The sequence below is a fragment of the Eumetopias jubatus genome, unplaced genomic scaffold (assembly GCF_037043125.1).
Source record: "Eumetopias jubatus isolate StellerSeaLion01/CBP00866 unplaced genomic scaffold, mEumJub1_p1.0 scaffold_15, whole genome shotgun sequence".
NCBI lineage: Eukaryota > Metazoa > Chordata > Mammalia > Carnivora > Otariidae > Eumetopias > Eumetopias jubatus.
This window is the reverse complement of record NW_028274821.1, coordinates 87,437,123-87,464,706: the sequence shown is the minus strand read 5'-3', so window position 1 is coordinate 87,464,706 and position 27,584 is coordinate 87,437,123. Positions and strand designations below refer to the sequence as shown.

General features: G+C 56.5%; 2 protein-coding genes across 4 annotated transcripts in view; both read left to right on the top strand.

Moving 5' to 3' along the window:
- EEIG1 (estrogen-induced osteoclastogenesis regulator 1) overlaps positions 1–20,351 on the top strand; it is a 34,379-nt gene extending 14,028 nt beyond the window's left edge. Inside the window, exons 2-11 of one of the 2 annotated variants that reach the window (XM_028107709.2) lie at positions 7,497–7,617; positions 7,871–7,900; positions 10,128–10,244; positions 12,836–12,882; positions 13,007–13,149; positions 15,098–15,202; positions 15,291–15,486; positions 15,936–16,057; positions 16,156–16,225; positions 17,592–20,351. In XM_028107709.2, coding sequence (XP_027963510.1) covers positions 7,497–7,617; positions 7,871–7,900; positions 10,128–10,244; positions 12,836–12,882; positions 13,007–13,149; positions 15,098–15,202; positions 15,291–15,486; positions 15,936–16,057; positions 16,156–16,225; positions 17,592–17,637 — 997 coding nt within the window. In that variant the 3' untranslated portion in view covers positions 17,638–20,351. The remainder of the gene's footprint in view (positions 1–7,496; positions 7,618–7,870; positions 7,901–10,127; positions 10,245–12,835; positions 12,883–13,006; positions 13,150–15,097; positions 15,203–15,290; positions 15,487–15,935; positions 16,058–16,155; positions 16,226–17,591) is intronic. The other variant, XM_028107710.2, reaches the window with a different exon arrangement.
- A 1,719-nt stretch (positions 20,352–22,070) lies between these two features.
- DPM2 (dolichyl-phosphate mannosyltransferase subunit 2, regulatory) lies at positions 22,071–25,004 on the top strand. 2 transcript variants are annotated; one of them, XM_028107581.2, is made up of 4 exons: positions 22,071–22,275; positions 22,566–22,655; positions 23,437–23,539; positions 24,336–25,004. In XM_028107581.2, exons 1-4 carry the CDS (start codon positions 22,273–22,275, stop codon positions 24,392–24,394), a joined length of 255 nt encoding a protein of 84 aa, XP_027963382.1. In that variant the 5' UTR covers positions 22,071–22,272; the 3' UTR covers positions 24,395–25,004. The 2 variants fall into 2 exon arrangements, with proteins under 2 accessions (XP_027963382.1, XP_087875291.1); XM_088019165.1 differs by lacking the exons at positions 22,071–22,275; positions 22,566–22,655 and adding an exon at positions 22,682–22,828.
- The last annotated feature ends 2,580 nt before the right edge of the window (positions 25,005–27,584 follow it).

Sequence of the window (27,584 nt, the reverse complement as noted above, 5' to 3'; positions counted from 1 at the left end):
GCCTTGGTTGGGATTTGGGGCCAGGGGTGCTCTGAGGGAGTTCTGCCGGCCTGAGGACATCAGCCTCCTGTGGTGCTCTGCCCTATTTTAGGACAACCCAGAAATAACTGAATTCTGCCACTGGGCGGGCCACAGTGGGCTGTGGTGGGTGGAGGGCTCGCCTGTCTCTCTGGGATTCGGACATCTAATTGTATGTCTTAAAGCTAAAAACAAAACTCCCCTGAAAACGTAGTCTCTGTAATTACCTCTCCCTGGCAGCATGGAGCTGGGGACTCATGCCTGAAACCCCAGGCTGGGGTGCCCTGGGGTCCTAATCACCATTTCCTGGGGGTGGTGCCTGGTCCTGCGGGAGGGGGAGTCTGGGCCCAGGCCTTGAATCAGGGAGATGAGGGGTCACACCCCCTTTTGCTTTTGACTAGCCCTTCTAACCTCACACCCTTTACTCATTTTTCAGTTTAAATTTCGATTATAGAAATGATTCTTGGACAGAAATGATGGCCCTGGTGTCCCTCATCACCCTAGCCAGACCTCCTGTGAGCTCCCTCCTTCCTTTGACCATTGTCCTCTCATGCCAGCGTGCCAGTGAACAAGCCCCTCGCCTGGGAGCCTGGGCTCCAGGGTTCTGGATGCCTCCTCTCTGGGCTTGGCTACATCACCTTTACGGTTCTGCTTTCCATCCTGTCCTGAGCCATATCGGCAGGGCGAGCCATGGGGACGCCCAGTCCTGTGTTTTCTTAACAAACGTCTTATTTATGATTTTTTTTCATAGATGCTCATTGGTTTTAATTCTTTCACGCTCCCCCTCTTTCTAAGACAGGCGCTCACTGTGCCTCCTGTCGTTGCAGATGGACGTGAAGGCTGAGGGTGCCCAGGCAGGCCGGGTCCCTGTCCCCTGGGCCCACGGTCCATCGAGGTCACAGTGGTGTGAGGTGGCACTCGGCTTTCAGGGTCCTAGTCACCCTTCAGGTGGGCATGGGGCCGCTGCTATTCCTGGGGGTCGTTCCCCACAGTGGCTTTGTGGCCTCGGACCTCACGGCAACGTTGAGCCCTCCCACAGTTCATTTCTCCCCGAGTCGTGCTTTTGAAAGAAGCCATATTGGTAGTTCCAGTTCAGAAGGAAAAGAAAAGGACACAATTCCCCTCCCCTCATCTCTTCTGGCTCCCCTACCTACCTGGGCACCCATGGGCGCCCACGATTGCTGGCACTGCTCCACGGTTTGGAGGCTGGGCGCCGAGATCCCCTCTCCGGCCTCCCTCCCAGCACCCACCCCCCTCGCTTACTCAGCTCCGGCCACACTGGCCTCCTTGTGCTTCGGTAGGCCTGTCGGGCCTCTGTGGGGTGGCTGGCCCCCCCGCCCGGGCTGCTTCTCCCCCAGGGCGTGGGTCACTGCCTCACCTGTTTCAGCTCTTTGCTCAGATGTCCCCTTCCCTGGTCACCTCCCCTCACGCTCTCCCCACCTGGGCCCTGCCTGCCGCCTTGCCTGGTTCCGTTTTCCTCCATAGCACTTACTGCCATGTGGTGTGTGTTTGCCTCATTTTGTCGGTCTCCTGCCCGCTGCCAGACTAAGCCCCTTGAAGGCAGGAATTTCAGTTTTGCTCGCTGTTTATACCTCCAGGGCCTTCAGCAGTACCTGGCAGCTACTAAGTGCTTAATAAAAGGTTCACGAGGGAATCAAGCTCCTGAGATTTCCACAAACCTGGCCTGGCCAGCTCCCACTCGGGCGCACAGCCTCCTGCTTGGCATCCTTATTCCTGCCCTTTTTACGAACACCCCTCCCCTGCCCCAGAGCCTGAGGTCCTCTCCCTCCATTGCCCCTGTCCTGAGCCTGGAACTCCCTCTCTCCAGGGCCGCGTCCTGGCTGTGTCATCTCTAGTTCTGTGACCTGGGCTCCACCCTGGCCCCTGCTCGTCACAGCTCTGCCGCTGGGGGTGAGTTGGCCTCTCTGAGCCTCACTTTCGCCACCTGCGAAGCGGGCATGGTGACACCCACCTTTCAGTGTTGAGGAGTGCCAGGTGGCACACAATAGGCCTTCGGGAAAGGGCCGCTGCTGGGGCATTTGTTTTACCCTTGCTGTGACCTCCTGGGCTGGACCGGGGTGGGGCTGTGAGCCTCGTCCCGTGGGAGTGGTGGCATTTAATCGTGTGTGTTTAGAGCCCTGTGGAAACAACGGGGAGGCCCAGCGTTGATCCTGTGAGCCCTGCCGCGGCCCGTCTTCCTGTGGAGGGAGAGGAAGGTGCCTGTTACCGGAGCCTGGGAGGGCAACGGGTGGCCCCACCTGGTAGGCCCACAGGAACCCGGAGAGGACCTCAGGCTTCCTGGCCCGAGTTCCCAGGGCAGACTCACAAAGGGGAAGGGAGAGAGCCTTCAATCCCAGACACTAATCCTAATTCCTCTGGGTGTTTCGACACGTCCAGCACTGTGAGCTTCCTCCTCAGGTCTCCAGCAGCTGCTTCCAAGTCCTGGGCTGAGCTGGGTGCAGGGCGTGGGTGGAGATCCGAGGGTCCGTTTGGGAGCCATGGCTACCCCCCAGGCCCCTCGTTTAGGCTTGGGCCTCTGGCTACTCGGGAAATGTTTCTGCGATTTTTGGCCTGCCACCCACCTACTCTGGGGTTGCTCTCTGCCTCTGCCTAAAGCCAATGTGGCAAGACAGAACCACCATCAGAGTACAATTCAAAGACCTCACCATGGCCCGTGAGGTCGCGCGTGACACCTAACCCCCTTCACCCTCCCCAGCCACGTCCCCTCTGCTTTCCTCCCCAGTCCTATTCAGCCACTTGCTCCAGGCCACTTTTCCATTTGCCAAGCATGTTTCTACCTCAGGCCCTTTGCCTTTGCTGTTCATGCATCCGGACAGCTCTCCCCAGTCTCCATGTCTTTGCTCTGCATGCCGGCCCTGCTCAGATGTCACTGCCTTCGGCGTTCCCTCGCCATCTGCCTGAAGTAGCAGCCCTCAGCTTCTTAGCTCTTCTCAGCAGTCCTGACCCGCTTTCCCCTCTGTTTTCTCTCTGTTTCTCTCTTTACCCGACCTGTCGTGTCGTTTGGTCTTGCACCTATTCGAAGCGTGCACTTCAGTGGTTTTTAGTCTATGCACAGAGTTGTGCAGCCATCAGCGCCATCCCTTTTAGAACATTTTCATCACCCCGAAGAGACCCCATACCCATTAGCAGTCACTCCGCATTTCCTCCCGACTCCCCCAGCCCCTAGCAGTCGTTAGTCTTTCTGTCTCTTAGGGATTTGCCCATTCTGGACGTTTCGTGTCAGTGGGATCACACCATATGTAGTTCTTTGTGACTGGCTTCTCTCACTTAGCATTTTCCAAGGTTGAGCCACATTTTAGCGGGTATCAGGGCTTCGTTTCTTTTGACTGCTGAATCGTACATACCCCTTCGTGTGTGGAGGCGTTCACCGGTTGGTGGACATTCAAGTTGCTTTCCCTTTTTGGCTATTACAAAGACTGTGGACATATGTTTCATTTCTCCTGGATATACACCTAGGAGTAGCATTGCTGAGTCCTAAGGTAACTCTGGGTTAAACCTTTCTAGGCAGTGCCCAGACGATTTCCCAGAGTGGCCACACCCCCTTATGCTCTGACCGGCAGTGTGAGGGCTCCAGTTTCCCCTCGCCAGCTTCTGTTATGATCAGTCTTGATTATAGCCTTCCTAGTGCGTGCAAAATGGTCACTCATTATAGTTTTGATTTGTGTTTCCCTGATGGCTAATGACGCTGAGCATCTTCTCCTGTGCTTACTGGCCACTTGTGTATCTTTGGAGAGATGTGTGTTCAGATCATTTGCCCACTTTTAAATTGGGTTGTCTTTTACTGGTCAGTTCTGAGTGCCCTTTATATATTGTTAGCAACAAGTCCCTTGTTATATGTAGGGTCTGCAAATATTTTCCTTCATTCTGTGGGCTGTCTTCTCCCTCTCTCGATGGTGTTCTGTGAGTCACAAAAAGGTTAATTTTTATAAAGTTCAGTATTTCTATTTTTTCCTTTGTCACCTATTCTTTTGGCATCATACCTGAGGAACTGTTGTCTAATCCCAGAGCACAAAGAGTTATCCTGTATTTTTTTCTAAGAATTTTGTAATTTTAGCTCTTATACTTAGGTCTTCGATCCCTGTTGAGGTACAGTATACTGTATGAGAAGTGGGTCCTCCTTCCTTCTTTTGCATGTGAATATCTCATTGTCCTAGCAACTTTTGTTAAAAAGACCTTCTCCCCTCCCTTCCCCCCATCCTTTTGAAAATCAGTCGACCATAAATGTGAAGGTTTATTTCTGAACTCCTAATTCCATTCCGGTGATCTATGTGTCTGTCCTTATGCCGAAACCATCCTTCCTTGATTTTGGTAGCTTTGTAGAAGTTTTGTAGTCAAAGAAATGTGAATCCTTTATGTTCTCTTCTACTTTTACTAGATGCTTTGACTATTCTGGACCCTTAAATTTCCAAGGTTTAGAATCAATGTATCAAATTTCTACAAAGAAGCCAGCCGAGATTGTGTTGAATTTTTAGATCAATTTGGGAGTATTGTCCTACCAGCATTAGATCTTTGGAAACATGACTGTGGGATGGGATGTCTTTCCATTTACTTAGATCTTGAATTTCTTTCGGTAATGTTTCCTAGTTTTCAGAATATATATTTTGTACTTCATTTGTTAGATGTAATCCTGCTTATTTTATTCTTTTTGATGCTGTTGTGAATGGAATTATTTCCTTCATTTGATTGTGGATGTTCACTAGGATACAGAAATAATTGATTTTTGTATATTGCTCGTGTATCCTGAAACCTTGCCAAACTCTTGTAGTCTGATAGTTTTTAGTGGCTTCTTTGTGATTTTCTACATACAAGATCAGAGTATCTGCCAGGAAAGAGAATTCTCGTTCTCCCCTTCCACTGCTTTTTCTTGTTTGCCTGACCTCATTTTTCTCCTCCCACCACAGTGTAAGTTGGTCACTGCTGGGGTCCCAGGGCATAGAACAGGGCTGGCACGTGTTTGAATGAATGGATGGACCCAGCAAGGTTGGGTCCGGTGATGCTCCCAGCCCCGGGCTGCAGCTCCTCTTGTGACACCTGATCCTGACAGGGTCCCTGTCCCTGTCTGCCTGTGGTTGGGCACTCTTCTTCCTCCCCCTCATCTCTAGCCCTCACATTTTCTGCTTGTCCTGTCTTGGGGCTGCAGGGAGTTGCTGGAGTCCCCCGTGTCTTCATCAGATGAGACACGTCTTTTTTTTTTTTTTTTTTTTTTAAGATTTTATTTATTTGACAGAGAGAGAGAGAGACAGCGAGAGAGGGAACACAGCAGGGGGAGTGGGAGAGGGAGAAGCAGGCTTCCCCCGGAGCAGGGAGCCCGTTGCGGGGCTCGATCCCAGGACCCTGGGATCATGACCTGAGCCGAAGGCAGATGCGTAACGACTGAGCCACCCAGGCGCCCTGGGACGAGACACATCTTGCAGACCTCCCCAGGCCAGGCCCTTCGCGGGGCTTGCGGATGCTCCCAGGTACCCACGAATGAGTGGGTGGTGTTCCTGTTTTACCCATGAGGGTGGAGAGGTCAAGCCCTGGTTGAGTCATTCGGTGACGTGAGGGCTGTGAGCCCAGGTCTGCCTGACTTGCGTCCTGTTGCCCCTGGTCAGGGCCCTGGCGGGATGTGGGAGAAGCCTCGTGTGGAGCCGGGAGGGGGCTTCTCATAGATGCTCGGCGCAGGCGAGGCGAGGCCAGGCCAAGGAAACCAAAAGTGTATTTGTTCCTCACTCATGCTGTTTGCTCTGCCTGGAACTGTCTCCCCCCACTGGCTACGCCCCTCTCTTCATTCCCATTTGAGCTTAAATGTCACCTCCCTGCGGCCAGTCACCTACTCTGACTCACCCTTTCCCTCCACCCTCTCCTGGTGACACTGAGTCATCCCAGGGGTAACTGTCAGTGTTGATCTGTGAATAAAGTCCCCTGCAGAGCCCCGTGCCTGACTCGTACTTGGCACTCGGAGACGTGGGTGCATGTCTCAGGGACATGGCAGGGCACCACTGGCCCGGAAACCCTGGTGGGTTCTGCCTGCCAGGCTTTTCCAGGCTCTGTGGCCCATGAACCAAGGTGAAGGCTGAACACTTTGACTGTAGTCGGATAGTCCTGGGATCGAATCCTGCATTGTCGGTCACTGGGGTTGTGGTGGTCTGGGGGTCTCTTGGAGCCTCAGTGCCCTCAGCTGTGGAGCGTGCTGTCTGAGGCTGTGTGAGAAGCAGACACGCCCATGTCAGATGATGCTCCATTTGTGCTGACCCTCTCCCCTCAGGCCCCAGTCTGGCCGTTAACCTGTGATCCTGGGGTCCCCAGGGTGTGGAGCGGTCACTTCCTCAGCTGTCCAACATGGCCATTCCTGTTAGAGGGGTGATGGGGCAGCAGATATCATCTCTCACGCCACCCCTTCCCTTCCATGGCCATCCCTTCCTGAGCACGGGCTCTGCCAGGCGGGCTGTGGGGGGACAGGGAGCTGCGCAGGGCCGTGGAATTTGTCACTGCCATCCCAGATCCTGCTGAGCAGCTGGGAGAGGCTGGGTGAGTGCTCCCTGAGGCTCCACTCACTCCCAGGGCCCAAAGCATTTCCCTGTTAAGGGGGTGCTGAGTTTTTCAGTGCGGTAATCCCTTCCCCGCCGGTGCAGAAAGAACTTGGGCTGAAGACCAGCTGCCCACTTAGGAAGCTGAGGACCCCAGGTTGGTGTCAGGCTGGTATGCTGAGAGTGAAGTGTGTGGCACCGGGAACCCGCTGCTCGGGTTCAAGTCCCTGTTCTGCTGTGCGTGCGCTGGGCCTCTGGCCAGGGTCTTAACCTCAGCCCCCGGAGTCTGTGAATGTGGGGCTGCCCTAATGGTAGTAGCTGTCCTAGGCAGTTGCTGGAAGGAGCGGCGTGATCGTGGGCCTCTGGGCCTTGGAGCAGCACCACTAAAGTGCTGGAAGTGCTGTCTGGCACAGGGGAGGCGTGGTACGAGCCTTAGATGCTGTTACTGTTACTATTAACGCTGTTGTTGTTGTTAGTGGTAAGGAAGGGGTCTCTGCAGCCCGGCAGCCCTGAGTGGAAGGCCAGCTGTTTCCTAAGGGGGTGACACCAGGCAGTTTACCTCGCTTTCCATCTGTAAAATGGGCTCTGGGGCCAGTTTGAGAAGACTGTTGTGAGGGTGAGAATGACTGGCCAGGGGTCAGGGAGGTAATGGCAGAGGAAGGAGCCCCCCAAAGCCACAGAACAAGGGACAGGGGCAGCGCTGGAAGCAGGGGCAAGGAGTGTCCTCCCCTCTGCTTGGCCTCACCCCTACCTTGTGTTTTTTCATTTTTTATTACTTTTTTTTTTTTTTTTGGTTTTATAACACTTACACAAGCATGTCCTTTTTATGAAGATACAGTCACTTTGTGATACAAAGTAAAAACAAGAGTTCTGCTCCTCCTCCTGTCCCCTCCCTAAAGGCCGGTCCTGTCCCCGATACCTGTGTTCACCTGTCTGTCTGCCCTGCAGGGAGGAGGTGCAGGAGAACTGTGTGCGGTGGCGGAAGAGGTTCACCTTCGTGTGTAAAATGAGCGCCAACCCGGCCACCGGCCTGCTGGACCCCTGCATCTTCCGCGTGTCGGTGCGCAAGGTGAGGCTGGGCTTTGGGGCTGGGGCTGGGGGCTGCGGGCTCAAGGCCACCGCGGGGGTGTGAGGCCACTGATCCAGCGGCTTTAGCCCCATCCCCTGACCTGTCCCCTCCAGAGGGCAAGGAGTGAGTCGCTCTGCTCCTTGGCTTGACTTACCCCCAGCAGTCAGATTCGGAGTGGGGGAAGTGCTGGGGAGATGCATGAGGTCCCTGGGATTCCCTAGTCACACTGCTGCTTCTGTCTGTCTCTCTGCAGGAGCTGAAAGGCGGGAAGGCTTATTCCAAGGTGAGTGGGGCTGTGAAGGGATAGTGGGGTACAGTAGCCTTGAGAGAAGAGCTTCAGCCCCCTCTCTGCACCAAATAGGAGACACTCGGCTCTGCAGGAGATGTATTCTTTCTTAGAAATGTCTTTACTGATAGGCTTTGCGCTTAATACAAAGCTACCATATGCTTGTTGTAACACAAATGGTACAGAAGTTCAGAGTGAGGGGCACTTGGGGGGCTCAGTCGTTAAGTGTCTGCCTTTGGCTCGGGTCATGATCCCAGGGTCCTGGGATCGAGCCCCACATCGGGCTCCACATCGGGCTCCACATCGGGCTCCCTGCTCTGCGGGGAGTCTGCTTCTCCCTCTCTCCACCCCCCTCCCCCCCCCCCCCCGCCGCTTGTGTTCCTCCTCTCGCTGTGTCTCCCTCTCTCTGTCAAATAAATAAATACAATATTAGAAAAAAAAAAAGTTCAGAATGAGAAGTGCAGTTTCCACCCCCCTCCTCTGCAGGCTTCCTCCCCAGACCCAGACCCCATCCTTGGATTTGTTAAGGTCTTCCCGGAACTTTTAAGAAAAAGAAAATTAGGTCATTTACACACACAGCTGTGAGTCAAACCCATGCGCATGCGGTGTAGAGGAACAGAAAATGAGCACCTGTGTGTGGACTTGTGTGCGCGCAGACAGTAGGAGTTTTACATACACAAAAGGGACTTGTTCTAAACAGATTCTGCAGCGTGGTTTTCACTTGCCATACATCGTGGGCACGTTTTCACAGATTTCCTTTTGCTTTCTAACCGCAGCAGTGCCCCCCTGTGCTGCTGGGTGGTGGGCGCCTAGCCGGTCCTGTGCTGCGGCCCATCTGTGTTGTTGCCATCTGCTCAGCACTCGTGGGCACCAGCAGGAGAAGGCGGCTCTGCAGGGGTTGGCACTGGCTCTGAATAAGCCCGCTCTGCCCTAGACCCCCTTCTTGGTGGGGACTCACAGCCCACCCTCTGTGGTCCCAGGGAGGTGGCCTGGCGGCAGGCGGTGGACTTAGTCCGTCCAGAGGGGAAATGCCTTTGCCTTACCTCGCCCTGCGTGGAAGGCGTGTCCCTTCCCACTGACTGGAGCTCAGGAAGCTCGGTGTTCTGGGCCGTCGCTCTGCCCCAGCCTGGGCGCTGGTGGCCCTCTCCAGAAACAGAGGGCAGGGTGGCTAGAACTGGGCTGTGGAAGGTGCCGCCAGAGTGGAAATTTCTCCTCCCATGAAGTCACATGGGCGTGGGTACCTGCAGCCCCCACCTCCACCCGGTGGGCACTTGCTAGGTGCCCAGCGTGTGTCAGCCCTGCAGGCCCTTCCCTTCTGTCCTGTGATCAAATGCCCTTGACAGGCCCTGCTCCCATTCTTCAGGGAAGGAAGCTGGGGCAGCTAGACTGGACGCTGGTTGGGCCTGGTCTTGGGCCTGGCTCTGCTGGCTGGGCTGCGTGGGGCTCTGGGCAAGTCACTTACCCCCTGGAACCTTAGTTCTCTTCCCTGCCAAATGGGGGTCCCTCTGACTCGATGGCAGGGCTGGTATTCGAACCTGCCAAGTCTCTGATTCTGGCTTGTGTGCCCCTAAGCTGCAGTAGAGATTTGCACGTAATAGGTGCTCAAATGCCCCCTGTCGATTTGGTTGTTCCCCAAGACCCTAATCCCAGCACCCCCCACCTTAACTCAGTCCCCCACCGAGGAGGTATGGAGACCTGGCTTCTTTCGAAGGCTTTCCCAGATCCTACACCCTGTTCTCGAATGTGCTCCCACTTCCCCCCGCATCCCTGGCGCCTCCCTCTGTTTCCCGGGGGCAGCCAGGTGTTCCTGCCAGCCCCTCATTCTAACCTCCATGAGGGACTCCTGCCCGCCCCCCACCCCCATACCAAGTTCCCACGGGCCTTCCCTCCCCCCTGCCTGCTGGCCTGGCGGCTCCCACAGCACAGCCTTGTGTCCCAGGGAACAATGCCTCTGTGTCACAGACAACAATGTCCTTTCATCTCAGGCGCTGCCCCAGTGCACACTGGGACATGGCACAAAGGGCGCTTTGTGCGGCTCAGGGATGTGAGCTCCAGACCAGCCTCTGTCCTTGGGTGCCATTATGCAACACTCAGTCTGGGCTGTGGGGCGGGCCCAGGGGATCTGCCTGCCCCTGCCCCTGCCCCCCGCAAGTTAACCCTTATGCCACCCGCTGGATGCCCACACCCCCTTGCAGCCTTCCACACTCTCTTCTGTCCCTCTCAGCTGGGCTTCGCCGACTTGAACCTGGCTGAATTCGCAGGCTCAGGCTCCACAGTGCGTTGCTGCCTGCTGGAGGGATATGACACGAAGAACACTCGTCAGGACAACTCCATCCTCAAGGTACCAGGGCCCTGCCACCTCTCTGCCCCTTCCCACCAAGGGGCGGGGGCCAATCTGCTCCTCATCAGAGTCCCCTGGAGGGTTGTTAAAAATACAGGTTCCCGGGGCGCCTGGGTGGCTCAGTTGGTTAGGCGACTGCCTTCGGCTCAGGTCATGATCCCAGAGTCCCGGGATCGAGTCCCGCATAGGGCTCCCTGCTCAGCGAGGAGCCTGCTTCTCCCTCTGACCCTCCCGCCTCTCATGTACTCTCTGTCTGTCTGTCTCTCTCTCCCTCTCCCCCTCCCCCCTCCCTCTCTCTCTCTCTCATTCTCACTTTCTCAAATAAATAAATCTTTAAAAAAAAAATACAGGTTCCCATCCCAGACACTGGGAAGATGTGGTCCCGGGGTCAGGAAACCGCCCTCAGAAGCCTGGCTCTGCCACTGGCCTCAGTTTCCCCATCTTTAATCTGGGATCAGGGGTGGATCCCAGCAGTCTCTATAAGGGTTTGATGAAATGAGCATCCCTGAGTGCTCACCACCTCTCGTCTCATGATGCCTGACAACAGCCCCGTGGGGCGTCTGTTCTTGGTCCTAGTTTTGCATAGGAGGGGGTTGAGGCACAGAGGTTAGATCATTTGCCTGAGGTCACAGGCAGAGCTGACACTTGACCCCCAGCTGTTCAACTCCACGGTCCAGCTCCCAGCCATTGCCTCATGTGACATGAGGCTGCCTGGGCTTGCAGTGGAGGATCAGTGAGTGAGTGAGTGGAAGAACCTGTCGTCCCTTGACCCGGGCAAACTGAGGGTGGCTGCTCCTAGAGCCCAGCTGCGTGCAGCCTTCCAGCAGCCGGGGCAGCTCCCTCCCTCCAGGCAGCTGGCTCTTGGCCCTCTCAGGACGGCATCTGCCGCTGCCAGCACACCTCTCTTCCCTGTCCCCCATCCTTCCACCTGGCTGAGAAAACAGTCTTGTCCTAACCACACCTCTACAAGCTGACCCAGCGGGAGTGTCTTGTGCCTGAAGCAGAGCCAGGCAGCAGGTGACGGATGGGGGCTCTGAAGCCTCTTGGACCCTTCGCAGAGGGAACCAGAGACACCCAAAAGGGTCCAGGCTAATTTTGGTGGGGGCTAGGGCCTTTCGGTCTCGCCCCAGTGGCCCTATGTACCCCTAGGCAAATCACAGCGTGAGGGGGATGCAGGTGGCCTCAGCTGCAAGGTGAGCTTCCCCACGTCCTATCTGCGGGGCTGTGGGCCATCACTTCCCTTGAGTCTGTGTCTGAGTGCTGCTTCCCTCATCTACAGCCTGGGGCCATCACCTACTTGTAAGGCTGCTATCACAGCCAAATGAAATCATTAAAAAAAAAAAAAAAAAAAAAAACACCTCAGGAGGCGCCTGGCTGCTCAGTCAGTAGAACATGCGTCTCTTGATCTCATGGTCATTAATTCAAGCTCCAAGGTTGGACGTAGAGTTTACTACCAAAAATGGGGTCTGGGGGGTTCCTGGGTGGCTCAGTCAGTTAAGCGTCAGACTCTTGGTTTCAGGTCAGGTCATGATCTCAAGGTCGTGGGATTGAGCCCCATGTCAGGCTCCACTGTGGGCTTGGAGTCAGCTTGAGTTTCTCTCTCCCTCTTCCTCTGCCCCTTCCCTGCTCATGTATATTCTCTCTTGCTCTTTCTCTCTAAAATAAATAAATCTTGGGCGCCTGGGTGGCTCAGTTGGTTGAGCGACTGCCTTCGGCTCAGGTCATGATCCTGGAGTCCCGGGATCGAGTCCCGCATCGGGCTCCCTGCTCGGCGGGGAGTCTGCTTCTCCCTCTGACCCTCTTCCCTCTCATGCTCTCTGTCTCTCACTCTCTCTCTCTCAAATAAATAAATAAAATCTTTAAAAAAATAAATAAATAAATCTTAAAAAAAAAAAAAGTCTCAGCCCGGTGATCTCCATTTTTGTCAGTGGTGGTACTGGGATATGAGCATCCATTTCCTGTCGCTCCATCTCAGCCCAGACTTGGGCACCCAACCCTGCCTTGTTTGGGCCATTGCCAAAATCTCTGCCCAAGTGGATGTTGAATTTCTGATGGCTTCTTGCTTTACTTTACTCAACTAACTTTCACCACACCCCCACCCTCCATGTTGGACTCTGTGCAGTCCATCTCCCACCCCCGCCCCCTGTGTTATACCTGGTGAACCCCCTCCCCACCAGGTGGGCTTTGTGAGCCTCCCTCCTGCCTGCCTGCCTGCCACGTGGAGCTCGTGTGCCCTCGCTCTGAGGCTGTGAGCAGGCCCTGAGGCTGGAGAGGGACTATGGCCCCTCTCCTAGTTGCAGTTCTAGAATAACAGTAGGTAACTTCTGCTTGCGCTGTGTGCTGGGCGCTGAGCCATGCAAAGCCTCATCTCCCCTAGTCCTCCCCACTGTCCCAGGAGGCAGGTGTCAGGATTGGTCCTATCCTCCACCCAAGGAGACAGGGGCTCAGTGCATTTCGATGGCTTCCCCAGGTTCAGCAAGGGGCAGAGATGGGATCAGAGTCCAGCCCCTCGGAAGCCAGAGCAGAGGGGCCACTGGGAGGCACCTGGGCTGCAGGTGGGTGTGGTTTGGCTGATTTCTCCCTCTGTGTAGGTCACCATCGGAATGCTCCTGCTCTCTGGAGACCCCTGCTTTAAGACGTGAGTGTGGGCGCAGGCTGGGAGGGTGCTACACAGAGACTTTTCCCTCCTCCGGGCTCTTGGGCTCCCCTGTCTTTGACCCTGAATGTGGGGCACCCCAGTCACAGCCATCTGTCCTCCCAAGGCCACCGTCCACCGCCAAGTCCATCTCCATTCCGGGTCAGGACTCCTCCCTGCAGCTGACGCGCAAGGGCGGTGGGACCAGCGGCAGCGGCAGTGGCAGTGGCTCCCGGCCCCCCAAGGCGAGGCCCACCATCCTCAGCTCAGGTACCATTCCCCTTCTGCCCTCCCTGCTCCTCCCCGTGGCCCAAGGCTCATCTCCGTATCCCCAGGTCCCCAGGGGGATGCTTGCTGAGAGGACAGGTGGTGGGGTGGTGTTTACGCCCGTCCATGCCTCCACTAGGCCCACGTCTGAGCCCTTCCCACGTGCTGGGCCCCAGGATCACAGCAGTGCCCTGACCTTGAAGCCATGTCTTACAGGAGAGACAGGAGCCAATCGGGGTAATTAAGTCCACATCACCTACAGGTGTGACAGGAGCGGTGCCAGGCATGAAGTGGTGGCACTTGAGCTGAATCTGAGCTGTGGGGGGCAGTGTTCCTGGCAGAGGGATGTGCTGTGAGCTCTCACTCTTCCACCGGCTGCGCTGCTGGGACTGGCCGTTGTGCGTGCCCAGTCTCGGCATCCTCCCCTGACCAAGGGGGCAGAAACCATAAACTACAGTCCGGGTTGCCGTGGAGATGAGCTGAGCACACGTGTGTGCCTTGCCTGGCACACAGTACGAACTCTATGTATTTCCCAGCGCTGGGTTTCTACTAAATTGTCATTATTATGAACGTTATAAAAAATGCAAACATCTGAGGGCACCTGGGTGGCTCAGTCGTTAAGCGTCTGCCTTCAGCTCAGGTCATGATCCCAGAGTCCTGGGATCGAGCCTGCTTCTCCCTCCTCAACTCCCCCTGCTCGAGCTCCCTCTCTTGCTGTGTCTCTCTCTGTCAAATAAATAAAATCTTAAAAAAAATGCAAACATCTGAACCCCCAGAGGAGACCTCATGGAGATTAAGATAGGAGGTGCTACAGGGGAAGGCTCCAGCCTCCCCTGCCACGCTGGGTCTAGAGGTGGGGCCCCCATACTCTGTCCCTGGGGGTGAGCTCAGTGCCGGGAGGCAGACTGCCCCGAGCTGACGAGTCACCCTAATTTGCACCACGAGAGCAGTTAGAGAAGGTGCGGGGCCTCGGGCGGCTCAGCGGATGTTTGCGGAGTGATTCTGCCCCCAGGACGGCTGGGAGCAGTGAGGGCCCTGAACTCAGGGGCCAGCTTTCTTCCACTCCCATTTTTCCTGTAGCTCAGCTAGGTAAGGCCTGGAGCTGAAAGCTGGGGGTGCCTCAGCCTGGTGACTGCTCGTAAAAACCAGAGCTTCCCAACACCATTGCTCTCTCCAGCTTCTTGGGGGCGGGGAGTGAGCGACACCAGGCCACCCCGGCATAGATGGTGTGTTCTTCTCTGAGGAGGGGAATGGTTGAGATGAGTTCTTCCTTCCTATCACAAGAACTGGTGGGCAGGCACTCATGGGGCCCGGAGTGGATCCCCCTGAGTCCCTTGCGCCTCCTGCTGGCGAGGGCCGGGAAGTTTGTTTCGAAGTTGGCCTCATGGGTGACTTGGGACAGGACTGTTGCCATTCCCCATTCCCCTTATTCGTTCCACTCCAGCCACACGGACCTAAACTTGTTCAAGCCTCAGGCCTTTGGTTCTGCTCTTCCTCTGTTTGGAAGGCCCTTTTCCTGAGGCCTTCTGTGGCTTGTTCCCTCCCAAGCCTCCTGAAGGCCTGCCAGTAAGGCCACCTCCTCAGAGAAGTCTTTCCTGATCCCAGACTGGGTCAAACCCCCATCCACACTGCTCCCTGCTCTCTACCGCTCACCTCAGTTGTGGTTAACTGTGGGTCATTTTTTGTTCAACATTCTCCCTTCCCGCTGGCCTGGGACACCCCATCTCCTATTTACGGCACCCAGCGGAGTGCCCCGTGCAGAGGACGTCCCCAGATATTTGTGGAATGAACAAACCTGGGCCGCGGGGGTGGACTGCGGTGGGAGCAGGGCCTCAGGTTTTTGTCTGTTAAATGGGAAACACCGAGCGTACCCTCCCCCGCCCCCCACCTCCCACCCTTGCCGACTCCGGACCAGTCCCACTGTTAAGCCTGCCATCTCCCCGCTCCCCAGGGGTGCCGGAGGAGCCCGAACAGAACCTGTCCAGCCCCGAGGAGGTGTTCCACTCCGGCCACTCCCGCAACTCCAGCTATGCTAGCCAGCAGTCCAAGATCTCTGGTGAGTGCCCGCCTGGCCCCCTGCCCATGGCCTTTCGCACTCCTGGCCGCCCCCCCTATCCCCCGTAACGAGCCTCCCAAATGCCCAGCAGGCTACAGCACGGAACACTCCCGCTCCTCCAGCCTCTCAGACTTGACGCACCGCCGCAACACGTCCACCAGCAGCAGCACCTCCGGCGGCCTCAGCCTGACTGTGGAGGGCCCCGAGGGCAGCGAGCGGGAACACCGGCCCCCTGAGAAGCCTCCGCGGCCGCCACGGCCCCATCTGTCTGACCGTTCGTTCCGGTGAGCACACCGGCCCCATGCTCCTGGAGAACAGACCCCTCCTGGGGGCTCCCTGAACCTCTGCTCCTTTACCCGTAGCACGGGGACAGCAGGGTCCCACTCAGAGGGTTGGATGGTGATGATTCAGCCAGTGGGTGGACGTGAAGGGCACAGCCTTGGCCTGGCAGGCACATGCTGTTGTGTGTGGCTTAGGGACCTAAGTCCCCTGTTTACACGCAGCGGCGGCCTCTCAGGCTAAGGTTAGGTAACCTCCCAGGGCCTCCAGGGCCTCATCCATAAAACCAGGTCACGGCACCTGCCCTGGGGGCTGAGTGAGGGTTAAAAGAGCATGACTGGGAATAGGTTCTCACGTGCACTCAGAGCAGCCTGAGCGCTGTAGGTGCTCCCCACTGTCATCCTTGTACCTTTCCCCGGCCCAACCGCTATGACTCTGCCCTGACCCACCCCAGGCGGAAGAAGGACTCCGTGGAGAGCCACCCGACCTGGGTGGATGACACTCGGATCGACGCGGACGACATCGTGGAGAAGATCATGCAAAGCCAGGACTTTACGGACGGCAGCAACACTGAGGGTGAGCTGCCTGCGCGGGGAGCCCTGGGGGACAGTGCTACCTGCTCCAGGGCTGCCCCTGCCCCACTCAGCCTCCATCCCCCCACTGTGTCCCCACAGACAGCAATCTCCGGCTGTTCGTGAGCCGTGATGGCTCCACCACGCTGAGTGGCATCCAGCTGGCAAACAGGTAGGAGTCGCGGTCGTGGCCTTGGGGCACACTGCTGAGAGCATGGTCTCGACAGACACTGACCTGACTTTGAATAGCAGTTCTTCCCACCACAGTGTCACCTTAGACCACTCACTTCTCTCTGAACCTCAGTTTCCCTGTCTGTCAAATGGCATGGACCACACCGTCTCACCTAGAAACCTGGGGTTGGTTCCAAGGGTAGCTTGGGAAGTGCCTAGCACGGGGCTTGGCACACAGTGCGGGCTTTATCCGTCTTTATTTGGGACCCTGCTTTTCCCTTCCTTCTGGATCTGGGAACCCCTAAAAATGATGGTGATGAATTGTTTTATTTGTTGAATAAATATTTATTGCGCACCAGCCACACACCAAGCACTGAGCTAGGTGCTGGGGATACAGCAGTGAGCAACACGGATTTGTGCTTGTGTGATGTTTACCTATGAGGGTGTGGTAGGCTGAACCTGGTGCTTCAACTCTACAGTTTGTAGCATGTTTACTGGCTCACTGAATAAGTGAATGAGTAGAGGAGCTCCCTCTGTGCAGGGCTGTGCTGAAGCCTTCGCCCCTGTTCCCCTGGGCTGGCCAGGAAAGTGTGCATTTAACATCCAAGGGCCCAGGGGCGGGGGGGGGGGTGTTGGATGGAGACCTAGCTGGGCTGGGGGCGGCGGGTGGGGGATGGGGGGCGGTGGTCCCCAACCTTCCCTCTGGTGCTGCTACACTGACACCTGCTGGCCGAGGCTCAAAATTGCATCCGCTGGCTCCCCGTGGCTTCCTGGGCTGTCCCCTGTGAGGTGGGCAAGAGGAAGACAGAGGGCACCTCCTCCGAGGTTTACACACCCCTCCCTAGCCCCCTATGACAGTGAGAAAATGGGTTCAGGGGATGGAAGAAACCAATTCAATCAGGAGCAAGGTCTCAGCAGAGCTGCACACCGAGCCCTGAATGTCCATGACCCTATGGGTGGGTCTGGCTTCAGCCGGGAGAAGAGCTCCCCAACGTTCTCTCTGCTTGGTAAGCTTCATCATCCCTCTGTGCCTCAGTTTCTTCATCTGTCAAACGGGGCAGGATGCAGTCGTTCCCTGCCAGGGTTGCCATGAGGATGGGCGCAGCACACCTCTGTGTGTAAGCCACTAGTGCTCAGGAAGGGCTCAGGCACAGCTCACACCAGCTCTGAGATACCAAAGGCTTCAGTACTTAACATCTGTGTTACCTTGGGCAAGTGACTCAACTTCTCTGAGCCTGAATTTGTCCCTCTGTGAAACAGGGCCAGTTAGTTCACAGGGCCAACTTATGAAGTCCTTCCCAGGGCCTGCCCCACAGGAGCATCTAGGAGGACAAGCTGACCTGTTTCTCTCTTCCCCTCCCCCGCAGGGTCTCCTCTGGGGTCTATGAGCCTGTTGTGATTGAAAGCCATTGAGGAGCGGGTGTCCAGGCTGGAGAAGGGCCCCGCCTCCGCGGGCATCCAAGCCCGCATCATTCCACGAGGGACCTTCCCCTTCAGATCGCCATCCAAGCTGCATCTCATCTGTGCCTCCTCCCATGTACTCCAGCCCCACTCCTACCCCAAAACATCATTCCATTGTCCTCCCATCCATCCCGGGACTCTCCTGGCCCACCAGGCCCCAGGCACCACTGTGAATATTCTCCTCTGAACCACTAGGGGGCAGGACGTGCAGGTCCATGAAGCAGGTGGACAAGGCAAAGATGGCCAGGCCTGCCTGGGCTGGAGACCAATCTGGCCCCTCGACGAGGACACGCGGCAGCACCTACATGCAGGGATGCTTGTGGCCGAGGGGCCACTTGCCCTGTGTCCCTGCTCACTCCGGCAGCATTGGCTCAGCCTGCCCTGGCAGGGCCTTGCTCTACTGCCCCCTCCTCGCCCTTGGGAGAGCCAGTCTGCCCCCAGAATCCTGCCACCACGGCCCTCTGACTGCTTAGTGCTTCAGCTGTTCCTTCCCTGTGTCCCGGGGGACCTGCTGGCGGCCTTCTCCTGGGAACCAAGACCTCAGACCCATCCACACTCCAGATTGAGACCCCCTTCCCCAACGAATGTTCTCCTGCTGCCTTGGCAGCCTGCACTTTGCACATGCTTGCCTCCAGCACAGCCCCACTGGCCCTTGTCTGCCTTTCCCTTGAGCCCTTCGCAAGGGTTTCTGAGCACTGCCTGCTGTGCAGTCAGCGCCTGCCCCTAGCAGCCCGGCTGGAACGTGGCACTGCCTCTCCCCCAGTTAGCTCCAGCTCAGGCCTGACGCCCATGCTGAGAAAGGTCTGAGCATTGATGGTGGCTCTCCTCTGCTCGGGGCTGGATCCTGAGCAGCTGGTTTCCTGTAGGAAGCCACGGAAGGTGCCTCCCAAACCCTTGGAGGTTGGCAGTCGGGCTGGGCTGGGCTTGGCAAGCAAAGGCCCCTCTCTGCCCCTGCAGGGTTGCCTAGCCCGGGCTGGGGCTGATGCTGGAGAGGCAGGTGGGCTGAGACTGGACTGGCCTGGAGCTGGCTTCCTGGTCAGAAAAGCCTCAGCCCTCCTCTGGAAGCATCCCTCTCTCTGGGCGAAGGAGAGGCGGGGAGCAGTCTGGCCCTGCCCCCGCCCCTCACTAAAGCCTCTGCTGTCTGCCACGCCCCCTCCCCTGTCTTCCTTACTTGCTTGAAGGTGGGTTCTGGCTGCCCACCAGTCCCTGGACAGACTTCCTGCCACTCTGAAGTTTCACTCGTTTTGTGTGAACCCAGCAGGCTGGTGTTTACTTAGTCCTGTACCTTTTTTCTTTTTTTTGAATTTCCCCTTCTTTTCTTTTCTTTCCTTTTTTTTTTTTTTTTTTTTTTTAATTTTACAGTTTGGGTATTTTCTCCTCCCCCAGGTGAGGGGAGGTGGTTCTGTTCTCTGCCCTACCTGCTGGCTGGGTCCCAGCAGGCCTGGGGATCTGGATACTGGTTCTCTCCCTGGTAGAGGTGCGGGTGCCAGTGAGGTGTCCTCCCCAGGCTGGGAGGGCTCCTTGCTGTTATGCTCCAGCTGGCAAGAGTTGGAGCCTTTGTCTTGGAACCCCCTGGCCTTGGGAGCAGAGCATTTCTAGGATTCTTTGTTGTTGTTTTTAATCCCCTAACTCTTAGAAAATGAATGTGAGGAGCTGCCTGCTGAGACAGGACAGAGCATTTGCTCGGCTGGAGAAGGCTCTGGTTGGCCCTGCAGGTCTCTTCCTGCTCTGCAGACACCTGGCACTTTAAAAGGGAGCTGGCTGTGCTGTCTCCAGATGAAGGGAACCCCAGAAGATGGGAGAGCACTCTCCTTCCCTTCTGTGTCTGCATGACCTCAGCCCAGTGGGGAAGGGCATTCAGGGTGTATTTGGGATCTGGCTCAAAGTTCTGGGCTTCAGGTATAAAACAACTAGCTCTGGTGCTGTTGGAGAGTCCCCCAAACCAGGAACCCTAGCCCCACCCAAGGCAAGGTCTGGGCTTGACGGTCGCCCCAGAAGGACACAGAGCCTGCCACAGCCTCCCCTGCCAGGCCCTAGGCCAGGGTAATTAGACTGAGAATTTGGCCATATTCAAATTAACGCTAGCTGGAGCCAGAAGCCTGAAGCCCCAGCCTCATCCCCACGTGGGAGCCCTTTCTTCAACCTCTGGGTCCCCTCAAGCTCAGTGAATTCCTGCCAGGCGCACACAGCTCCTGGACTTAAAATTCTATATATAGAGAAAGATGGACTATATTAGAGATATTTTTGGAAAGGAATCAGTCTATGCAATGCCAATTTGGAGTCTTCTTGAAAGGCAGTTTAACGTTTTTACTAGGAGATTTAAAGAAAAGAAAAGTCTACAATATTTTTAGGTTACTTTTTTTCTGGTCACCCCAAACTGACCACACGGTGTGATCTGCTGGGATGGAGATCTGCCGTGTTCTCCTCTCTCTTGAGCTGGGAAATGGGTGGGGGTGGGGGTGGGTTTGTTTTTGTTTTTTGATCTTTAAAAAATCCCCTCCTTTCTAAGAGAATGTTGCCACCACCACCACCCCTTATTCAGAGGGCTGTGTTTGTATCTCTGTCCCGGCTTCTGTTGTAGAAAATCACATTGTAAGGGGAAATCAGCCTAGTGTCAGTGTCTTGGTTTGGGGGAAAAAATTAAATGTTGCAGTTTTTGTTTGTTACGGCATGTTGGGTTTTGTTTGTCTACGGCATGGTCAGCATCAGAAGAAAGCCGGATGTGTAGGTTGACATCTGGGCATGGGGAAGGATGTGGGTGGCCAAGGTCCTCCCTGTCCTGGCCGCTGTCACAGTCATTACCACCTTTATTACTCCAGGTTTCCAGGGAGGAAACTGAGGCCCAGGAGGGCCATTTATTGCCACCCTCACACCTAGTTAAGTAGCAGCTCTGGTCTCAGCACAAGTTCTAACCACCGGACCTTCCCAGCAGTCAGCCTGAGACAAATAACTGTCTGGGCCTCAGTTTCCTCAGCTGTAAATGGGCCTGTGGTTGAAAGAAGAAAGTGGGTGTACAGCCTGGCACAGGAGGTGTTGAGTTTGTTCCCCGACCTCTCTCAAGTCCCAGGCCACCGCGGTCTCCAGGCCTGAGCCCCTCACTTCCTGCCCCCAACCAGCAGGGGGAGCCAACAACTTAGCCAAGCTCTGAGAAAGGCAAGTCAGCCTGGCCCTTTAGCTCAGACGTGGCAGGAAGCCTCAGTGGTTGTGGACAGGCCAGAAGGGACCAGGCCTCCAGGCCTCCTCCCTGCTGCAGCTTGGCATTGTCCGCACCCCCTTCTCAGGGCCGACACCCACTGAATGGCCCCTTTAAACCCTGGAGGCTGATTTTAAGTCTCTTCCTCTGTTCTGCACAGCACACCTGGGGAGGGGAAAGTTGGCTCCTGGCTGAGCCCAAAGTCTGTCCGGAGACTGAGAGGGAAGGCACTTGGCTGTAGGCCAAGAAGAGTTGTTCCTATCAGCTTTGAAGAGTGCAGTCCCCATAGAGATGGGCTCAGTGACTCAAGGAGACATGCTGCCAGCACGAGCAAACCATGGCTGGTTCAGAGACATCTCTGCAAGTGTGTCCGCCCCTCCCCCACTCCCCATTCTGGGCACTAAGGATACAGCCGTGACCGCGGACCCTATCCCCATGGAGCTCACAGGCCAGATCAACAAGGAAATGAGCTAGCTAAAACGACAAGCGTTATCCACGGAGACACTCTGGGGGCTGTGGAGGACAGGAGGGAGCCCGTGCCCAGCTGTGAAGGGGCCCCTCTGGGATGTGTGGCATCCCAGTGAGACCTGATGGGTGAGGGGCAGCCAGCCCCGCAAGCTGTGGGAAGACAGTGTTCCAGACTGGGAGGGACCTGCGTGCGGAGCCAGTCAGACGATCCATCTGTGCTGCTGCCTGGGCTGCAGCGACACCCAGGGCCCAAAAGGCAGATGGTGAGGAAAGGGAGGGTCACCCTGACCTCCTCATACCTGCAGTGAAGAGAGGACACCCAGGAAGGGTCGCCTAGGAAGCCAGGCGATGGTAAGGGGGCGCTCCCCTCACAGCCAGTGGGAATCCTCCCAACCCTGGGGACCTGGGCCACCCCACCCCCCCCCCCGCCCCGTCATCCCACCCCAGGTGGGGCCTCGATACTAGGAAATAAGGCCCCCGGGTTCCGGTCTCGGCTTCACCACTGACTCGAATTGTGATCTCCAAGTCTTCGCCCCTCTCTGAGCCTCATTTTCCCCATCTGAAACCTGGGACCTCTGACCTCCCACGCCATCCCGCTCTGGCTTTGGGATCCTGGGATGTTTGGAGATGGACTTTTGCTTCTGGGGCGAGTTCGGCAGGACTGACGGCACGAGTGCCAGCCAGTCTGGGTCCCCCACTCGATTCCATTCCTTAGGGAGAGTCGGGGAACAGCCTGACCCACGATGCCCTTGGAAACTACATTTCCCGGCATGCGAAGGGGGAGGTGGCACCCTCCTGTCCAGGGACACGTAGTCCCCGGCCCGCCTAAAGACTACGACTCCCGGCGTGCCCTGCGGCCCAGGGCCTGAAGGGCCCGGATCCGGATCTGCGGTGGCTTGCAGCTCGGGTGTGCGAGTGCCGGGGAGATGGTGAGCTCCGGGCCGAGTGCTGGGGGCGTGGGGTGCGTCTGGGGGTGGGGTCTGCCCGGGAGCCGGGGCTTAGGCACTCGAAGCCCTGATTGCTGTCCCGCGGGCCCACTGTACTAGTGAAAACCCCGCGGCCCCGCACTCTCCGAGCCTAGAAAGTGATACCTGGTCAGGCCTGTCTGCTTCTGTTGAGTGAATGGGAAGCTAAGAGCGCAATAATTCTGCGACGCCACCCGCCAGTAGTGCACCTAAATGGGGAGTTCCTTCCTCAGTTGAGCCCTCCTTTTCTTCAGGCCACGGGGACAGACCAGGTGGTGGGACTCGGCCTCGTCGCCGTTAGCCTGATCATCTTCACTTACTACACCGCCTGGGTGATTCTCTTGGTATGTGTGCTCCGCCCCCCTCGTCTCACCTTCGACCCCTGGATCTTGAAGCTGACCCCTCGCATCATTTAAGCAGCTGCTGTGTACCAGGCGCTGTGCTAGGTGCTTTCCCTGCCCTCATCTCCTGAAATCTTCAGAACAGCACTATGAGGATGCTGGAGGTGTCCCAGTTTGTAAGTGAGGAAGCTAAAGCTCAGGAAGAAGGGTCGGGCCCTTAACGCTACACTGTAAAGCCCTATTACTGATTCACTTTTGCCTTTGATTGGAGTTCTGGTCCTTCTGGGATATCCTGCTGGCTCCCGGGCATGATGAGTGCCAGTAGATTTTGTGAGGGCTTTTAGGGTTTTTTTTTTTTTTTTCTTGTGGGAAAATTTGTTGGTTACTGCTTAAGAAGTGCAGTGTGTTTGGAGGGCTAAAACTTAAAGAACTTTGGAGGAAAATGTTAGTAAAGAAGACCTTGGAGCCCACTTGAGGATTCCTCCTGTACCTTTGCCCCTGTAGGGCTGTGAGTGCCTTAGGGCAAGGCCCTCGTCTTCTGTTCATTGCCAGGTCCCCCGCCCCACCTTAGGGCAGGCATCAGGCAAGTGTGCAGTGAACAACTATTCAGTAAGTGAATGAAGGAAACAAACCAGAGCGCCCCACATTAGCATCATCTTAAAGCAAAGCAGGTGCTGTCCCGGTGCTTTGGGGTTAGCCCCTCAGATGGAGGAAGGGCGGTGTTTGGCCTTGAGGGGCTGGCCCAGGCAAGGAGCGCTCACCAGAGCTCTGTCCTCGATACTAGCCATTCATCGACAGCCAGCATGTCATCCACAAGTACTTCCTGCCCCGAGCCTACGCTGTCGCCATCCCTCTGGCTGCCGGCCTCATGCTGCTCCTGTTTGTGGGTAAGTCATCAGTCCCTCAACCCTGAGCAGGGTGTCTGGGGGTTCCCACAACCCTCTCCCATCCCTGAACATGCTTCCACACTTTAGCACTTGCAGTACACCTGCTTGGGGCCCCTGGCCCCCAGCTTACCCCCCGGGGTTTTCCTGTTCACCCTTCTGGGCTGCTCGTCCCCATGCCTCAGACTCATTGGTCTCAAATGTGATGGCCCTAATGGGGTGTCTCCCTTCTTCCTGCTCCCTCTGCCACTACCATCATCACTCTGCTCACACTTCAGTCACCTTTCACCCCCTTGTCACCCACTGGCTCATGACCCCTGCCCCTCTCTGTCTCCCAGCGTTTATGTGTGGGCTTTTCTGGGCCAGGGACTGTAGGTTCATCATTATTATTATGTCCTCAGCTCCTGGCACCGAGTCGGTGCCCAAGAAAGTGGTTTGGATGAGTCACTTGGATGACTGGGTGGTGGGGTGGGTGGTGGATGCGGAGTAAGCAGGTGGGTGGGTGGACAGTGGTTGATTGGGTGGGTAGATGGATAATTGAGCGGGCTTTGTGCCCTGTGGAATCTAAAACACTAAGTGTAGCCACTCACCTGTGTAGGCACTCCGTTGGTGTTTGTTGAATACACGGGGTTGGTATGTGGCTTGCTGAGTGACCCGGGAGGTGATGCTGGCCTGGAGGGTGGTTGGGCAGGTGCTTGGCCCCGTGTGCGGGTCGTTCCACCACGCTGTGCACTGCTCTGGCCTCCCAGCAGCCCCAAGCCTGGATCTTACTTGGCTTTTCTGGTCTGTGTATTTCCAGGACTGTTCATTACCTACGTGATGCTGAAGAACCAGAAAGTGACCAAAAAGGTTCAGTGAAGGCCCAGCAGGGCTGAGGCTGCTGGCCCTTCCTCTGCCTCCCCTCCAAAGGTGGGGTGCATAGGACCCATCCAGGCACTGCAGCCCCCTCCAGCCTGGCTGCCCTGCAGACATCCCCGTGGGATGGTGCTGTTTGGGACGTACCACACAGGCCTGCTCCTTCCCTGCTCAACCTTCCAGAAGCCAGGAGGGAGGATTACCTGGAAACCTCCCCCTCACCCCTTTGTGGCTCAGGGCCTGAAAGATGCCGGTCATCCCTACCTCACCTTCAGACTCCCTGTTGCCTTTTCCCCTGGGTTCTACCCTCTTGTTTCAGTTTCCTTCCTGTCACCTGCTGATGTTGGACCTGGTAGGTTCCGAGGCATCATGCGACCTTTCCCCACATGTCCTGCTCCTCCTCGGAGACAGCTTTCCCGGGTCTGACATAGCCCCGGGCCCCACAAAGCCTAAGCGGAGAACTGACAGGCTCTGGGGTTACCACCAGGCCTCAGGGTCCATTAGGATGGCCACAGTGGGCCCCCAGACCAACTGCTTCTCATAGAGGCCCAGCCCGCCAGCCCTAGCGCTGGCCTCTTGGGGAGAGCTGAACAATAAACACTGATGATGTGTTTGTCTCTGTGCCGTCCCTGAGCGGGTGGGGGCTGGGCTGCTCAGGGGCTGGAGAGGGGCTGGTCTCAGGTCATGAGACTTGTTCGCGCAGTGTGCCTCAGGTGCCTCCCAGATTGTCCCTGTGCCGGACCCAGGATAAAGTGGGGACTGAAACAGATGTGGTTCCGGCGTGGTGCAACTCACGGATGGGGAGTCGGCGGAGGCCTGGCAACGTGCCACACACCACATCAGCCTCTACTATGCCTCCCCTGCACCAGCCCAGCTAGCGTGCACTGGTATTTTAGGGACCCTCGGGCCAGTCCCCTCAAAACCCAAGTCCATCGTCCATCTCTTGTACCCAACAGCCCAACCTAGTGTGGCTCTGAGCAGTGAGAGCTGGGGAACCAGAGCAGGGCTACCTCTGGTCAGGTTGAGTGATCTGGCACAGGCCCAGCCCCGTCTCCCAACACACCCCCCGCCCCACGCAGCTGGGTGTCCCGTCCGCAGTGCCTAGTTTAAGCCTCTGTCACACCTTGGATGATGTTCACTCCGGTTAGCAGAGATGTCTCCCTCATCTGAGAACAGAGGCTGACTACAGGCACACCTGCCCCGCCCTCACCTGTCCCATCTTCCCCTGCTTATAGCAGTCCTGTCTCCGATGGTCCCCTTCTCACGGGGACAGCCCCTGCCTCTCACCAGGCTCCTCCGGGTGTGTCATGAGCATGCCCAGGCCCCCACGTAAAGGACCCTCCATCAACCCAATAATTCCCTCCAGGTCTCCCCTTCTCCCCTAAATAGCCAGATTCCCAAAAGGATGTCCAGCCCGCTGCCTGCAGCTCCTCACCTTCACTGTGTTCAGCATCACTCCTGGAGGGCTGCACCCACTCAGACCCCCTGTTGACCCCATGTTGGCCTGTGACATCCCCGTGGATGCACCTCAGCTGCTCTCAGTGTCCGTGAGGATTCGTTCTCATACTTTATGTCTCCCATGCTCCACTTCCGCCGCGACACGGTGGACTCCTTGGGACTTGGTCACAAGCCTCACCCCACCCTTCTCCTTACCCAGGCCCTCCTCCTGAGCCCCGACGTATTGCCCATGCACCAGTTAACTGCCATCGGATGTCATAGTGGCTCCTCAAATTCATCCTGTCACGATCTGAATTCTCAGACTCCCCCTCTCCAGTTTCCCCTCCCAGCCTCTTCCATGACTGGCATCATCCTGTGGCCCTAACCCCCGCCAGAATCCTGGCACACATCACTGACCTTGACTTCCTCCTCCTAGCCCCCATCTGCATGACCCCAAATCCTGTCAGTTCTCCCCTTTTCTCTCCTCCCCCCACCAGTCACCTTTCTGATGCAAAGGCTCCCTCCTCTGCGCTAACTCACCCAAAGATTCCTCCCCCCCCATACACACACTCTGGCCCCTCCAACGTGACTATACATGACAACCATGGCCTTTTAAGAACATCTGAGCATCTTTCTCATTCACATAAGAGAACCTGAATGCTTGTTCTCTTCTCACTCCAGCTGCCCTGGCCTTTCATCTCCTGGGATTCACTGAGGCCCTTTGCACGTCCTACTCACATCAGTTCAGCATATGCTTACGAAACCCTGGTTTGTGCCAGACACTGAGCCAAGAAGGGAGCCCAGCACGGTTCCTGCCCTCCTGGTGCTTCCATCCTGGGGCGGGGGGGGGGGGGGGGCGGGATACAATAAGTAAGTGAACAAGATGATTTCTGGCAGTGTTAAGTGTGATGAAGAAAATAAAACAAGGTAATGTGATCAAGAATGAGGGGACACTGGGGCGCCTGGGTGGCTCAGTTAAGCATCTGCCTTCGGCTCAGGTCATGATCCCAGGGTCCTGGGATCAAGCTCCATTTCGGGCTCCCTGCTCAACGGGGTCTGCTTCTCCCTCTCCCTCTGCCACTTCCCCTGCTTGTGCTTTCTCTCTGTCAAATAAATAAATAAAATCTTAAAAAATAAAAAGAATGAGGGGACACTTAGAGTCGGGCAAGGTGACTGGAAAGAATAGGTCAAAGGAAAGCCTAAGGGAAAGGATTTCAAGCAGTGGGAAGAGCACCCGCAAAAGCCCCAGGTGTGAAAGAATTTTATGCCTAAGGACCAGCCGGGGGCGCCCCTTGTAGCTGTCTGGTGAGTGTAGGCAGAGTGGTTTGAGATGGGCCTGGGGCCGTGGCAAGGGGTGTGGATTTTGTTCCAGTGCAGAGGGAAGCCACTGGAGGCTTTAAGCATGAGAGTGACATCATCCGATTTATGCTTTTAAAAGATCAGGCTGGCAGCTGTGTTCCTCCCTCTCGCTCACCGCTGACCCCCCAGGGCCTAGCGCTGCTCCCGCCGTTGGTGAGTGGTCAAAACAGGCCTTGAATGAATGCATGCCCCGGACTTCCTGTGTGACCTGGAGGTACTCACTTCTCTCTCTGGACCTTAGTTTCCTCACCCGAGGGACAGTCGGTGGGAATTTCACGCCAGAGTGGGTGGGCGGGATTTGGATTTAGGTTTCCCGCCTCCCCAAACGGCCCCGAGACCCAAGCCCCCCACTTGAGGAGACGAACTGGGTGGGGGGTGTTCCCTCCTGGCGACCCTA

Bases quoted from the DNA above. Each gene is read 5' to 3' on its own strand.
- DPM2 (XM_028107581.2), top strand. The intron at 22,656-23,436 runs GTATGTGTGCTC...CCTCGATACTAG, and splicing joins CCGCCTGGGTGATTCTCTTG to CCATTCATCGACAGCCAGCA. The intron at 23,540-24,335 runs GTAAGTCATCAG...GTGTATTTCCAG, and splicing joins CATGCTGCTCCTGTTTGTGG to GACTGTTCATTACCTACGTG.